The sequence below is a fragment of the Entelurus aequoreus genome, linkage group LG17 (genome assembly GCF_033978785.1).
Source record: "Entelurus aequoreus isolate RoL-2023_Sb linkage group LG17, RoL_Eaeq_v1.1, whole genome shotgun sequence".
Taxonomy (NCBI): Eukaryota; Metazoa; Chordata; class Actinopteri; order Syngnathiformes; family Syngnathidae; genus Entelurus; species Entelurus aequoreus.
Genome location: NC_084747.1, coordinates 34,603,984 through 34,620,063, shown reverse-complemented (window position 1 = coordinate 34,620,063; position 16,080 = coordinate 34,603,984). Strand labels below are relative to the sequence as shown.

Sequence of the window (16,080 nt, the reverse complement as noted above, 5' to 3'; positions counted from 1 at the left end):
GCCCACACCCAAAACCCTCCACGTGCAAGACCGAATCCACCCAAAAAAAGTCACTTAACAAGAAGCCAAAAAGTGCAAAAACAACAATGCTCGCGCTGCAGGAGCCACGAACGACCGCAGGGACACAACATTAGGTACACCTGCACTGCAGGTTCATATGTTTGTAAATCTGACTGTGATGATGCAGTCGTGCCTCACCAGACATTAACCTCACCGCACGCCACTGATATATATATACTAGGGGTGTGGGAAAAAATAGATTCGAATTAAAATCGCTATTCTCACGTTGTTCGATTCAGTATCGATTCTCATTTTTCAAAAATTTCACCAGAGAAACAAGCAACCACCTCAATGAAAACAATCCCATATTCGCTTATATTAAACGTACTTGGCATCCCCGGACGGAGAAGCAGCCCAACGGAGCCACCGCATTAGTCCGGTCCTCAAGGTAAATGCTGTACATACGGTATTTCATAAAACTACTGTAGTTGTTTGTAGTATATTCTATCATTTGATTTTTAAACTGTATTTCTCAGTAAGTGTGTTTTTCTTTTAAAAAAGCCATCTTTCATGTTAAAATTGTGCTCATTTGGAGTGGCCAAGCCCGGATTTAAATGATTTCAATTAATTTTGATAGGCATGGCTGATTTGAGATATGAGTGTTTTGAGTTACAAGTTTGGTCATGGAACAAATTTTGCTTGTAAGTTGGGGTACCAGTTACTGGAAAAATGCTAGTCAAATGTTATTGTTTTGTCAGGAGTGCTCTGGTATTTTTAAAAACCTAGTGCCAACAACATTAGTCAAAGATCCTCTAAAAACAGGAGTGCTATGTTGTTTTTATTGACCTTCTGAAAAAAAAAACAGGTCAAAGATCCGTTCATGACTGTCACACTGAGCTGTTTTGAAAGACCTATTGCAAAAACACTAGTCAAAGATTCATTAACGACAGGAGCGCTTTGATGTTTTGAATTGAACTCATGCGCCGGGCTGATTTATGGGCTGGCTTTGGCCCATGGGCAGACATTTGAATAACACTTGTTTATATATGCTGAGTATTACTGCCCTAAGCCCATGTGAAAAACTAACTTACCAAAAAACACTGTTTCATAACACATTTACACATGATAGCTCACTGTAAAGGAAGCTATTTAATTAAATGGCTTTCATTAATATAATTACCGGTATGTTTTTGTGTGCAAAAGCTGGTATTTTTGTGCACCTTTCTGTCCTAAAATGTGTAACAAATGTTTTCTTAGCACAACACATGCATGGTGCAAAAACACTGGAGCAGAAGTGATTCTCGGCTGTGCGATGACAGATGTGCCCTGAAAAGAGGCTCTCGTTTGTAGTGCCTGTGTTTGTTTTATTTAGATCTTGTGGCGGCGCTGAAGCCGGAGTACGTGGCTCCCATGGTGCTCTGGCTCTGTCATGAACAATGCCAAGAAAACGGAGGACTCTTTGAGGTATCGCGGCGAGGTCTCACTCCTACTGTTGTTTCTCGTGACAGAAATACACTATATACTAGCTCTAACATTTGTATGATTCATGTACTTTCAGCTTGGCGCAGGCTGGATTGGCAAATGTGAGTTTTTTTGTTTAGTTTCTATTTCTCCTGGGGAAACGTCTGTATGCATCTGTGATGTTAATTAGCCCACAGCTCCACCAGTACTGTATGTGACAGGCTTAAAATGACCTCTTAAATGTGCATGTGTGCAGTGCGCTGGGAGAGAACGCAGGGCTGCATCACCAGACATAAGAACCAGCCCATGACTCCCGAGGCTGTCAGGGACCAGTGGGACAAAGTTTGTGATTTTACTGACTCCACCAAGCCGACTTCAGTGCAAGGTCAGTGAGGTTCTGGCAATGAAGGGTAGCGGGGGGTTTTAAGTCAAGTCAAGTTCAATTCTGGCCGAAGTAACCAAGGGCGAAAACAGCGTGACTCCACAGTCTCCATTATACAAAAACTGTATCCTAGGATTTTTGTATTCTTACACAATATCGTGACATCACGGTTTTCTGTTCTTACATTTTAACGAACATTTTGAAGGTTTTATTGTCAAAGGGTCGATGAAAACTGTAACTTACTGTCTTTACCACAAGCCAGAACAAGTACTCTTACTATGCATTCATCCTCATTGTCATTCGTGCACTATTCTTGTGTTTACTCAAATGATGGCTTGGTAGTGAGGTTTTTTGTTCAGAATCTGGGTTTTTTTGGGCCTGGAAAAAAATGAATATATAGCTAAATAGCGATTGTAGGGCACTTCCCATGCCTTGCCATTATTTTAAAAAGGATACTTGAGGTAGCTGCCATAAAAAGTAAAATACAGAACAGTCATTCCGGATTTTATGAGATTGAGAGTAGTACTCCTCAGACCTCTTAGACTAATGGTGTAAGAAATTAAGCTATGAAGCTATCAATGGCTTTTCCCATTTGAAGGACAAGCGAATGCTGTGCACTGAGTTTTTACTTTTTACTCAATAGACTCATCTTTAAGTATTTTTTTATAATGTGTATAATACTGAGATTTCTGTTATAGTAATTAAGTACATGGCACTTCTCAGAGAGCGAGCTTACAAAGAGCTTCATATGGTTAAAATACAAACAGTACAATCAAATATCAGCATATATAATCTTTAGTTGACGCATTGGTAGATCTTGCTTTGGTTTTTAGCTGAGACCAGGGATCTTGGGCTCGAAAAGGTTGTTGACCACTGCTTTAAAAGTATAAAACATTGTTTGGTTATTGTCATTGAGTTTGGTGTTCAACACTTGGTTACTAATTGAAATATTTTAAAAGACTCAAACCAGCCTTTTCCTTCCATCTCATCTGTATTCCTCCTGCGTTTGCTTCCAGCAGAGTGAATACATCTGTGGTTGGAGGTCAAGAAATAAGTATAGGTGAGCAGTGTTTGGTGTGTTAATTATTATTATATATTTTCACCGTAAATTGTTTGGCCTGCCTCTTGCGTCCCTTTTTCAAATATGGAAAAGCAGCAAGAACAACACGGTTTGCGCAGAACCGCACGGGGGTGTCAGGCCCCAACGGGAGCTAGCCGGCCTCATTAGCATGACTTTGTGCTGCCTCCTCATTTGTAGCTTATTACTGAGGCTTGTTGCTATAACTACCTGTCAATGATCACCGACTCTTCTTTTAATTCTATACATGAGATTTAGTGCTGTTGCTGTGGTCTCTTTTTCTGTCTTGTCGAAGTGCTGTTGTTATTGATTAATCAATGCCAGGAGAAACCGGTTAGTACATAGTTTAGGAAATGTTTGGAGACAAGAAACAATTGTTTGCTCCCAGAAGTCATGTTATTCGCTCATAATCGATAGCAAGCTTAAAGGGGAACTGCACTTTTTTTTTTCTTCTCTATCGTTCACAACCATTATGAAAGATATGACTACAGATGTATTTTTTAAAATGCATTCTAACTCGTGAATAAAAGTCCGCTTACAGCTGAATGGGAGGTCCTCTATTTTGCACATAAAACCCCGCCAAAACTGCCAAAAATACTTCATTTACATTTCGTGAATTTAATATTACCAAGTATTAGTGATATTGTTATGAGCACTAACACGGATGAACTATTTATAGAGGCGCCGTGATCACAAGCTTGCGTGCTAAAGTTGACATGAGTGACTGATCAGTTGCTTTCTCGTTTCCTTGCTTGTCAAACTTTATTGTAGATCATACAAACCCCGTTTCCATATGAGTTGGGAAATTGTGTTAGATGTAAATATAAACGGAATATAATGATTTGCAAATCATTTTCAACCCATATTCATCTGAATGCACTACAAAGACAAGATATTTGATGTTCAAACTCATAAACTTTATTTTTTTTTGGCAAATAATAATTAACTTAGAATTTCATGGCTGCAACACGTGCAAAAGTAGTTGGGAAAGGGCATGTTCACCACTGTGTTACATGGCCTTTCCTTTTAACAACACTCAGTAAACGTTTGGGAACTGAGGAGACACATTTTTGAAGCTTCTCAGGTGGAATTCTTTCCCATTCTTGCTTGATGTACAGCTTAAGTTGTTCAACAGTCCGGGGGTCTCCGTTGTGGTATTTTAGGCTTCATAATGCGCCACACATTTTCAATGGGTGACAGGTCTGGACTACAGGCAGGCCAGTCCAGCACCCGCACTCTTTTACTATGAAGCCACGTTGATGTAACACGTGCCTTGGCATTGTCTTGCTGAAATAAGCAGGGGCGTCCATGGTAACGTTGCTTGGATGGCAACATATGTTGCTCCAAAACCTGTATGTACCTTTCAGCATTAATGGCGCCTTCACAGATGTGTAAGTTACCCATGTCTCAGGCACTAATACACCCCCATACCATCACAGATGCTGGCTTTTCACCTTTGCGCCTATAACAATCCGGATGGTTCTTTTCCTCTTTGGTCCGGAGGACACGACGTCCACAGTTTCCAAAAACAATTTGAAATGTGGACTAGTCAGACCACAGAACACTTTTCCACTTTGTATCAGTCCATCTTAGATGAGCTCAGGCCCAGCGAAGCCGACGGCGTTTCTGGGTGTTGTTGATAAACGGTTTTCGCCTTGCATAGGAGAGTTTTAACTTGCACTTACAGATGTAGCGACCAACTGTAGTTACTGACAGTGGGTTTCTGATGTGTTCCTGAGCCCATGTGGTGATATCCTTTACACACTGATGTCGCTTGTTGATGCAGTACAGCCTGAGGGATCGAAGGTCACAGGCTTAGCTGCTTACGTGCAGTGATTTCTCCAGATTCTCTGAACCCTTTGATGATATTACGGACCGTAGATGGTGAAATCCCTAAATTCCTTGCAATAGCTGGTTGAGAAAGGTTTTTCTTAAACTGTTCAACAATTTGCTCACGCATTTGTTGACAAAGTGGTGACCCTCGCCCCATCCTTGTTTGTGAATGACTGAGCATTTCATGGAATCTACTTTTATACCCAATCATGGCACCCACCTGTTCCCAATTTGCCTGTTCACCTGTGGGATGTTCCAAATAAGTGTTTGATGAGCATTCCTCAACTTTATCAGTATTTATTGCCACCTTTCCCAACTTCTTTGTCACGTGTTGCTGGCATCAAATTCTAAAGTTAATGATTATTTGCAAAAAAAAAAAAGTTTATCAGTTTGAACATCAAATATGTTGTCTTTGTAGCATATTCAACTGAATATGGGTTGAAAATTATTAGCAAATCATTGTATTCCATTCATATTTACATCTAACACAATTTCCCAACTCATATGGAAACGGGGTTTGTAAATCATGCATCTCACCTGGAAATAGAAGGACGAGGACTTATTCAGACAAGTTTGTACCCTTTGACAGCCAATTTAGACCCAGAAATGGTGAGAATGACACAAAAAGACAATTGGTTCCACCCCCCTTTTCTTCGTAAAGATTATGAGTCATTTTTCATTTAAATGGTGATATATAATGTATATTTGTTTTATTATGTTTGTCGGCTCTCAAAGTCTGCAGTGAGTAGATATCAGTGATGTAGTGGGGGGAAAAAAGCGAATGTCATGATGCGTTCTTTACATTTATGCGCCGCGTATGCTTAAAATGATCAAAATATGTAAATATTAAATGTTATTATAAATGTGCCTGTTACTACATTACATATACTTACATCATGTATATAAAACCTTAATGGAGGTGTTTGGATGTTTTTTAAAGGCTTTATAGGCAGAATAGAGCAGCTCCCATAGCCTCCATTGTAAGTGGACTTTTGATTGCATTTATTTACCGTAATATTTAGAATTCAATAAAAAAAAATTATATCCATCGTCTTGTCTTTCATAATGATTTTGAACGATAGGCAAACTTCCAAAAAAACTCCAGTTCCCTTTTAAGTCAGTTTGTGTACCCTTCCTTCCGCCCAAGTGCAGCTGGGATAGAACCGTCCCACTTCTGGCAGACTCCTGTGACTTACGGTGTCAAAAGTGGGGCGTGGTTTACCATGTACACTCCTCTAATAACCTGAGGTCATGGGTCTCAAGGGTCCCTTAAGTCTATTAAGTTCAACTTTACACCTTACACCAATTGTTTATTTAAGTTTTAAACTTTACACTCGGCTATTGCACAATGGCCACCTGTGTCAAGCGTCCACAAGTGGATTCAGGCCTACTACTCCACTTAAGACACTATAATTCACAAAAATCTAAAGAGCCACAGCCACAGTATAGTATTGATTTGGGAAAATCATGTACACTAGTCTGTTACTCAGGGTTGAACTTTCCCAAAAGTCCTTTAAATTGGGAACTCCACAATTGGCCTCAAAGCTAACCATCCCATTTCTGACACCTTTTGTCAGTGAAATATGAAATAAATTGAACCCTTAACTTGTATTTGATCAGGAGTCTGTTGGGTAAAGCCTGCAGATTCATCTATTAAACTGCTGTCCTTCAAATCAGGATGCTGTGGACGGCTTTAGAGCAAACCGTCCCATTTCTGACACCATTATTTTTCAGAAGCCTAAAGGAATGCTACCCCTACCCAGATAAAATCACAGGTCATTTGCACTTGCACTATCACACAATAATAATAATAATAATAATAATACATTTTATTTGGTATAGCGCTTTTCACAAGAAACAATTGCTCCAAGGGTAATTTAAATTGGGATCATTACAGATGGACTGAATGCTAACCATCTCATTTAGGACACCATGTCACAGAAGTCTGAGGAGCCATAGCCTTAACATGGATTTGAACGGGGGTGTATTGAGTTGGAAAACAATGTACATTATTAAAGTTAAAGTTAAAGTACCAAGGATTGTCACACACACACCAGGTGTGGCGAAATTATTCTCTGCATTTGACCCATCACCCTTGATCACCCACTCGGAGGTGAGGGGAGCAGTGAGCAGCAGCGGTGGCAGTTGAACTCCTGACCTACCGATCTCAGGGCAGACACTCTAACCACTAGGCCACTGAGTAGGTGGTCCAGGGGATCCTTTAAATTGCGCCACATGTGGTCTTGGGGCTACCATCTCATTCACACACCAACCCCTTTAGTCCATTGAGTTGAAACACCTGTACATACAGGCCACCTGTCCCAAGGGTCCCTCAGATGGCGACATTATAAATCTTTCACGACTAACCAACCCACTTCTGACACCTTTTGTCACAGAAATATGTAATCTGAACCCAGATTTTCAGTTTGAAAACCTGTACACTAGTCTATGACACAGCAGGCACTTCCCCTGAGAGCACTCACACCATGTTTTTTGATAAAACTGTAAGTAGTAGTATTGTTTAACCTGGATTTGAATCGGGGCCCACTAGGTTGAGAAACCTGTACATGCTCCATCACAAGGAAGAATGGAGGAGCAAAACAACACTAATACAAACACAGTTTCCATATGAGTTGGGAAATTGTGTTAGATGTAAATTTAAATGGAATACAATGATTTGCAAATCATTTTCAACCCATATTCAGTTGAATATGCTACAAAGACAACGTATTTGATGTTCAAACTGATAAACTTTTTTTTTTTTTGCAAATAATCATTAACTTTAGAATTTGATGCCAGCAACACGTGACAAAGAAGTTGGGAAAGGTGGCAATAAATACTGATAAAGTTGAGGAATGCTCATCAAACACTTATTTGGAACATCCCACAGGTGAATAGGCAAATTGGGAACAGGTGGGTGCCATGATTGGGTATAAAAGTAGATTCCATGAAATGCTCAGTCATTCACAAACAAGGATGGGGCGAGGGTCACCACTTTGTCAACAAATGCGTGAGCAAATTGTTGAACAGTTTAAGAAAAGCCTTTCTCAACCAGCTATTGCAAGGAATTTAGGGATTTCACCATCTACGGTCCGTAATATCATCAAAGGGTTCAGAGAATCTGGAGAAATCACTGCACATAAGCAGCTAAGCCCGTGACCTTCGATCCCTCAGGCTGTACTGCATCAACAAGCGACATCAGTGTGTAAAGGATATTACCACATGGGGTCAGGAACACTTCAGAAACCCACTGTCAGTAACTACAGTTGGTCGCTACATCTGTAAGTGCAAGTTAAAACTCTCCTATGCAAGGCGAAAACCGTTTATCAACAACACCCAGAAGCGCCGTCTGAGCTCATCTAAGATGGACTGATACAAAGTGGAAAAGTGTTCTGTGGTCTGACGAGTCCACATTTCAAATTTTTTTTGGAAACTGTGGACGTCGTGTCCTCCGGACCAAAGAGAAAAAGAACCATCCGGATTGTTATAGGCGCAAAGTTGAAAAGCCAGCATCTGTGATGGTATGGGGGTGTATTAGTGCCCAAGACATGGGTAACTTACACATCTGTGAAGGCGCCATTAATGCTGAAAGGTACATACAGGTTTTGGAGCAACATATGTTGCCATCCAAGCAACGTTACCATTGTCTTGCATTGTGTTACCGTTGTCTTGCTTATTTCAGCAAGACAATGCCAAGCCACGTGTTACATCAATGTGGCTTCATAGTAAAAGAGTGCGGGTACTAGACTGGCCTGCCTGTAGTCCAGACCTGTCTCCCATTGAAAATGTGTGGCGCATTATGAAGCCTAAAATACCACAACGAAGACCCCCGGACTGTTGAACAACTTAAGATGTACATCAAGCAAGAATGGGAAAGAATTCCACCTGAGAAGCTTAAAAAATGTGTCTCCTCAGTTCCCAAACGTTTACTGAGTGTTGTTAAAAGGAAAGGCCATGTAACACAGTGGTGAACATGCCCTTTCCCAACTACTTTGGCCATAAAATTCTAAGTTAATTATTATTTGCAAAAAAAAAATTAAGTTTATGAGTTTGAACATCAAATATCTTGTCTTTGTAGTGCATTCAATTGAATATGGGTTGAAAAGGATTTGCAAATCATTGTATTCCGTTTATATTTACATCTAACACAATTTCCCAACTCATATGGAAACGGGGTTTGTACATGTTTGTCTAAATATACAACAAGCCAAGCAACTCAGCCCAATCAGTCGGTTTCCCCTCCGCTTATCCTCATGGCCTCTTAACCTCTTTGCAGAATCACTCCAGTCCATTATGACTGTGCTGTCTAAGGTTGAGTCGGGGCAAGATGTTCGCGGCAGCCCAACCGCCGGTCCTGCTACTGTAGCCTCCTCCAGCTCTGGCATCGACCCTGTGAGTAGAAGTGGTTAACTCTGCCTTGAATCTGTATTATGTGCAGGCTTTGTACGAACTTTGCTTCACACTGAAATGATCACACTATTTAATTTCAAGACGACAACCATTGACAGAGTTTTATCATTTCCAGCTCAATTCAAAATGAGTATTTGATTGTACAGATAAGTAGTGCATACATTTGTGGATGTGCGTGTGGCCGACCATATCAATGATTCATTACTGGACTCCAATCTTTATCATCAAGGCTGAAAAGCTGCGTTTCTTCCATGTCTGCAATCTTAATTAAAAAGGGTCTTTTAGTGATTCGGAGCAGTTTTCATCTAGCTGCTGGTCACTATTGTGCAAAGCAGAAGCTGTGATGTGCTGAACGATGGGTTGTTAATGAGACTAATGAAGGCGCAGGCGACCATGAAGGGGTCACAGAGACTGATTTGATGATTAAAAATGTATCTATTAGGTTTACTGCATCCTTTCTACCATAGGTGCCGATATACATTTCTGCCAGTGGGAGCTCGGTGTGTGTGTATTAGTGTTGTCCCGATACCAATATTTTGGTACCGGTACCAAAAGTATTTCAGTACTTTTCTAAATAAAGGGGACCACAAAAAAATTAATTATTGGCTTTATTTTAACAAAAAAATCTTAGGTTACATTAAACATATGTTTGTTATTGCAATTTAGTCCTTAAATAAAATAGTGAACATACTAGACAACTTGTCTTTTAGTAATAAGTAAACAAACAAAGGCTCCTAATTAGTCTGCTGACGTATGCAGTAACATATTGTGTCATTTATCATTCTATTATTTTGTCAAAATTATTAAGGACAACTGGTAGAAAATTAATTATTAATCTACTTGTTCATTTACTGTTAATATCTGCTTACTTTCTCTTCTAACATGTTCTATCTACACTTATTCTTCTCTTGTTTGATACTTTACATTAGTTTTTGATGATACCACACATTTAGGTATCGATCTGATACCAAGTAGTTACAGGGTCATACATTAGTCATATTCAAAGTCCTCATGTGTCCAGGGACATATTTACTGAGTTTATAAACATAATATAAATAAATAAAAAAACGAAAGAAGATTTTATGATGTTAAAAAATATCGATGTAATCATAATAGTATCGACTAGATACGCTATTGTACGTGGTATCATTACAGTGAATGTTAGATGTAGATCCACCAATGGCGTTTGTTTATATTGTAGCGTCCGGTAAGAGTTGGTGCTACAGGGAATTCTGGGTATTTGTTCTGTAGTGTTTATGTTGTGTTGCGGTGTAAATATTCTTCCAAAATGTGTTTGTTGTTGTTTAGTGTGGTTTCACTGTTTATGACAGTGTTGGCATTGTTCATACTGCCACCCTTAGTGTGACATGTATGACTGTTGAGTAAGTATGCCCTTCATTCGCTCGTGTGCGGTGTGTTCAAAGTCAAGATATTTGTGTCATTAGTTCATTATCCGACATATCGAAACCTTGGTTAGTCTTTATTAATTAAAGACTATATGATTTGGGACTTTTTTTTATTATGTAAAACGGACTAAACTCGCCACAAAATTAACAACAAGATTGATTTCTCAAAATTAACTTAAAGATTGAAAGTTTCCATCAATCCCATATGGGTACTCTGCATTGGGATCAGTTCCTATGCTTTTTACTGTATTCTAATAAGGCTAAATACAGCACAGCCCTTTGAGACACTTGTGATTTAGGGCTATATAAATAAACATCGATTGATTGATACTAATCAAACGTGTGGACTTTTTTTCATTCACTAGCATGAGAAAGTGTGTAAATGTGTGACTGCACATCTCATGTATCTTAAGATTGTACTAAAAAGCTTATTTTTGTGTTAGATGGTAGCAGTTGGACAAAAACTTCCTCCGTCTACATTCAGCTTCTCACACACGCAGTGCATCCTGTATGCGCTGGGCGTAGGCATGTCAACAAAGGACCCCGACCACCTCAGGTACTGGAGATGACGTGTTCAGCCACATACATGCTCCTATTTGTCTCATACCTACCATGGTGTTCTTTTTTTAGGTTCCTGTATGAAGGCCATCCAGATTTTAGCTGCCTCCCCACCTTCGGGGTCATTCCCTCCCAGGCGGCCATGATGGATGGTGGCCTGAGCGCAGTGCCCGGACTCAACATTGACTTCACGCAGGTTAGAAAATGTCAATCTCAGCTGCATCCTTCTTCTTGTACACAGCTGTTTTCAAAACATATTTTACACCACTCTGGGATAAAAAACAACAACTATTGTCACATAATGTTGTTTTAGAAAAAGAAATATCTAAACCTGAGTGTATTAGAAGTTAAGCAATTACTTTTTAAGCCAAAATAGTCATCATAGTGAGAGACAAAATGTATATTTAAGCTTACATTACACATAAAAAGCATGTTTATAAGCAGTAGTTTCATAGCAATAAATTATTTAATTTGTTGTAATGGGGCCAGGCACCAAAAACTGCAAGACACAACACAGTTCTACACTACTGAGTAAGAAATGATTCACTTTTAGAAAAGCGCTTTCTTTGGAAAAAGCCAAAGCGTGTTTAAAAACATACACTGGAATATTTGAAGTCAAACATCACCCGTAAGATGGTTGACCACTGATTTTGTTTGGATTTTTAAAAAAAATTCTGCATATGAAATAATCAATTTCTAGGTCAAACAGCAGCCTATTATCCATTCAGGCAGTGCATACAAATAACATTATTACCTGTCATACAAGTGTAAAAAGAAGTTAACCATTTTAAAACCAATAAAAAAGACTCACTAACTTTGATAACAGGCTGCTCCTTATTTTGGAGTAAGTGTTGCAAAGAAGTCAACGAGAGTAAAACATACATTCACGCCTCATCAAACATATATTAACATTGTCTCCCCACTCCCTGGGGGGGACAGCAAACTGTTAAAGCTGAACTAATTTTTACTACAACAATGTAAAAGGTTAATATAGTCCACTCCTCTTTCTTTCTCCCCATTTTTTGACTTGTTTTTTTTAATTCATGTAAGTCATTTCATTTATGTATTGTTGCATTTGAAGCGATTGTAATGTTGATAATATAGGTAAGTATTATGATTCATTGTCAATATAGTTGTTTGTATTGGTAGTTTTATTGATCCATTTGTAGTGCAATAATGTTCATTTTCATTTCCGTGTTACTATCTACTTCATGAACTGGTTCTTCTTCTTATCATATTTGTATATATTCTATTTGCTGATCTAGTTCTGTTGTTCTTTCTTTCTGTCGTATCCCCTTCTTGTCCCCACAATTTCCCCCTCTGTATTTTTCTTAGTTTTATTCCCTCCTACTCCAGTCCGGCTGCGCCAAACTCTTAATATATCAACTATTTAATAAAGTTAAATACAAATAAGGCAACAAGAAAAAATATCCCACTACTCATCTGTACAGCAGATATGATCATGTACATCAGGGGTGCTCATTACGTCGATCGCGAGCTACCGGTCGATCACAGAGGGTGTGTCAGTCGATCCCCAGCCAGGCATTAAAAAAATAGTCCTAAAAATGAGCGATCATAAATCTTCACAATGACGTCACTTGACTGACATTCACGGCACCCGAGGGTCTTCTGAGATGACGCTGGCTGCTGCCAGCTCATTATTAAGAAAAAATTACAGACATGAAGGCGAGAAACACTTTTTATTTCAACAGACTCTGGCGCCGTACCTGTCGTCAAAACTCCAAAGACCGACTGCACAGTTGCACAATAAAAGCGCTGCTTCATCCTGCCTGCACTAACAAAATAAGAGTCTCAGAAAGCTGGCGTGCACAAGCTAGCAAGCTACGGAGTTTGCCGCCAATGTATTTCTTGTAAAGTGTATACAAAGGAGTATGGAAGCTGGACAAATAAGATGCCAAAAACCAACCACTTTCATTTGGTATTGGACAGAAAGGAGGACTTTTTTTCTCCTCCATTTGAAAATGCGGACGTTATCAGCACCACTGTCTGATTCCTATCCATGCAATTAATCAGAATCAGGTAATACACCAACTTATATTCTTTTCTTCATGAAAGAAAGGAATCTATATGTGTTAAACATGCTTGCATTATCTTTAAACACCTTTTACTTATTAACAATATTAACTATATGTGTTAAACATGCTTGTATTATCTTTAAACACCTTTAACTTGTTAACAATATTAACTATATGTGTTAAACATGCTTGCATTATCTTTAAACATCTTTAACTTGTTAACAATATTAACTATATGTGTTAAACATGCTTGTATTATCTTTAAACACCTTTAACTTGTTAACAATATTAACTATATGTATTAAACATTCTTGTATTATCATTAAACACCTTTAATGTATTAACAATATTAACTATATGTGTTAAACATGCTTGCATTATCATTAAACACCTTTAACTTGTTAACAAAAACATATATTTCATAAATAAGTAAATATAAATTATATATATGAATGACGTAGATCCCCGCGACTTGATCAATTGAAAAGTAGCTCGCCTGCAGAAAAAGTGTGAGCACCCCTGATGTACATCAACAATATGATTCACCTGAGTGGCTGGACAGGACATATTAGAAAATAAAATTAAAAAGAAAAACTAACTTTACAAAAGAAATAACATATGCAAACAATACAAAATGATGAATTACAGTAGTTGTTTGAAGTAATGAAATTTTTTAATATATTTTTTTAATTAAATGAATATCATCTACTTCAGGGGTTCTTAACCCTTTTGACCTGGGGGGCCCAATTTTCCACGACAGAGGGGCCCGGGGCCCACACAGTTATTAACACTGAATAGTAATCTTACAATTGATTTTAATCGTATTCAAATGAGTAACTAGAAACTTCCTGCGGAAATTTTAATGGGCTTGTCATCTGTGCTGTGAACTTCTGGCCTGGGGTCGATTGAAGTTTGCATACTTCTAAGATGGCACCAAGTATCTAAAGCCAGGATTTTTAGGTTTAATTGCATAAATTTAATGAAAAATCCAACATCAAATGTTAATATGCTAACATTAGCGTGTTAATATAAGAGAAGTTAGAGTACTTTTAACATGGCGCCAATTATCAAAATCCATGATTTGCAGGTTCAAACAAAAGCAAATAGCAAAAATGCTAGCAAAAACATTAGCATGCTAACATAAGATGAGTTTACTACTTATAAGATGGAGCAAAGTATCAAAAACCCTGATTTTAAAACCAAAATTAGCCAAAATGCTAGCATATAACATTAGCATGCAGCTTCACCACTTTAGTCTTCATTTTTGCGCGTAAGAAATTTCTCTAGGACTTTTGCTCCAGACTTCTTCTGTTTTTTTGGATTTTGTCATTACTGCCACAAGTGTTGGAAAAGTGTATTACAACTGAGTCCTGCTGCGGCCAGCTGAGAAACACATTTTTTTGGCATCCGTCTAGGGCAGAGGTCCCCAAACTTTTTGACTCCGGGGCCGCATTGGGGTAAAACAATTTGGCTGGGGGCCACGCTATATATATATCTATATATCTATATATATATCTATATATATATATTTATATATATATAGATATATATATAGATATATATATAGATATATATAAAGATATATCTATAAATATATATTTATATATATATATAGATATATAGATATATACATATACAGTATATATATATATATATATATTATATGTAAATGTGTGTGTGTGTGTGTATATATATGTATATGTAAAAGTGTATATATGTGTGTGTATATGTCTATGTATATGTATATGTCCATGTACGTATGTATATGTGTATATATGTATATATATATGTATATGTGTATATATGTATATGTGTCTATATGTGTGTGTATACTGTATATATATATATGTATTCATACATATATATTCCTCGCGCACTAATTGACTTAAAGAGCACACTTGCTGCATGTCACGTTATCGATGGTAAAATGCATTTTTAGACAATATGATTTGCCTGAGTGGCTAGGAGACGGTAGAAAATGGAGTAGTAAGGACAAATAAAAATTAAAAAAAGAATACAAAAAAATAAAAACTTTTTTTTTTTTTTTTAACTTGGGACTTCCCGCGGGCCTGATTTTGGACGCTGGGGGGCACTATCCGGCCCGCGGGCCGTAGTTTGGGGACCCCCTAGACCAGGGGGCCTCAATGGGCCCTGGCCATGTGGTTAAGAAAAACCGATCCACTTCTTCTCATCCCTTTCCTTCACCCTCCCTGTCTTTCTTCTTTCTTTACTATAAGCTAAAGCTTGTGAGAAAGACCAGATGTTTTGTGCAGATCTTACGGGGTTCACTGTGACATTTACAACACCAACTACAGTAATGGTGGGGATGCTTGTAACTCCATTTTTTTCTCCTTTGCAACATAAAGCATGCACTGCAAAAACTGAAATCTAAGTAAGATTAAATATCTCAAATAAGGGTGATATTTGCTTATTTTCTGTCTGATAAGATAATTCTTCTCACTAAGCAGATTTTATGTTAGATTGTTTTACTTGTTTTAAGGGTTTTGGTCCTAAATGATCTCAGTAAGATATTACAGCTTGTTGCTGAGATTTAATAATAATAATAATACATTTTATTTATAAGGCGCCTTTCTGGGCACTTAAGGACACCGTACAAAATCACAACAATAAAATCAAAATTAGATAAAAAACAACAAAAAAGATAGAGAAGAAAAGATGATTACAATGATTAGGCAGTCAGGAATAGGTGTGTTTTGAGTCTTGATTTGAAGAGGGATATTGAATCTAAGTTGCGAAGGTCTGGTGGTAAAGAGTTCCAAAGATGTGGGGCAGAGCGGCTGAAAGCTCGGGCACCCATGGTGGACAGTTTAAATAAAGGGACAGTGAGATGGATGGATGAAGAGGATCTTAGGGAACGTGAGGGCGTGGCGACATGGATCAGGTCAGAGAGATATA

General features: G+C 38.1%; 1 protein-coding gene across 1 annotated transcript in view; it reads left to right on the top strand.

Annotated features, from left to right (window-relative positions):
- The window catches only part of hsd17b4 (hydroxysteroid (17-beta) dehydrogenase 4), a 50,405-nt gene that overhangs the window by 24,619 nt on the left and 9,706 nt on the right, over positions 1-16,080 (top strand). The window contains exons 9-14 of the mRNA XM_062025544.1: positions 1,373-1,464; positions 1,559-1,583; positions 1,718-1,846; positions 9,031-9,146; positions 11,014-11,126; positions 11,201-11,324. Coding sequence (XP_061881528.1) covers positions 1,373-1,464; positions 1,559-1,583; positions 1,718-1,846; positions 9,031-9,146; positions 11,014-11,126; positions 11,201-11,324 — 599 coding nt within the window. The remainder of the gene's footprint in view (positions 1-1,372; positions 1,465-1,558; positions 1,584-1,717; positions 1,847-9,030; positions 9,147-11,013; positions 11,127-11,200; positions 11,325-16,080) is intronic.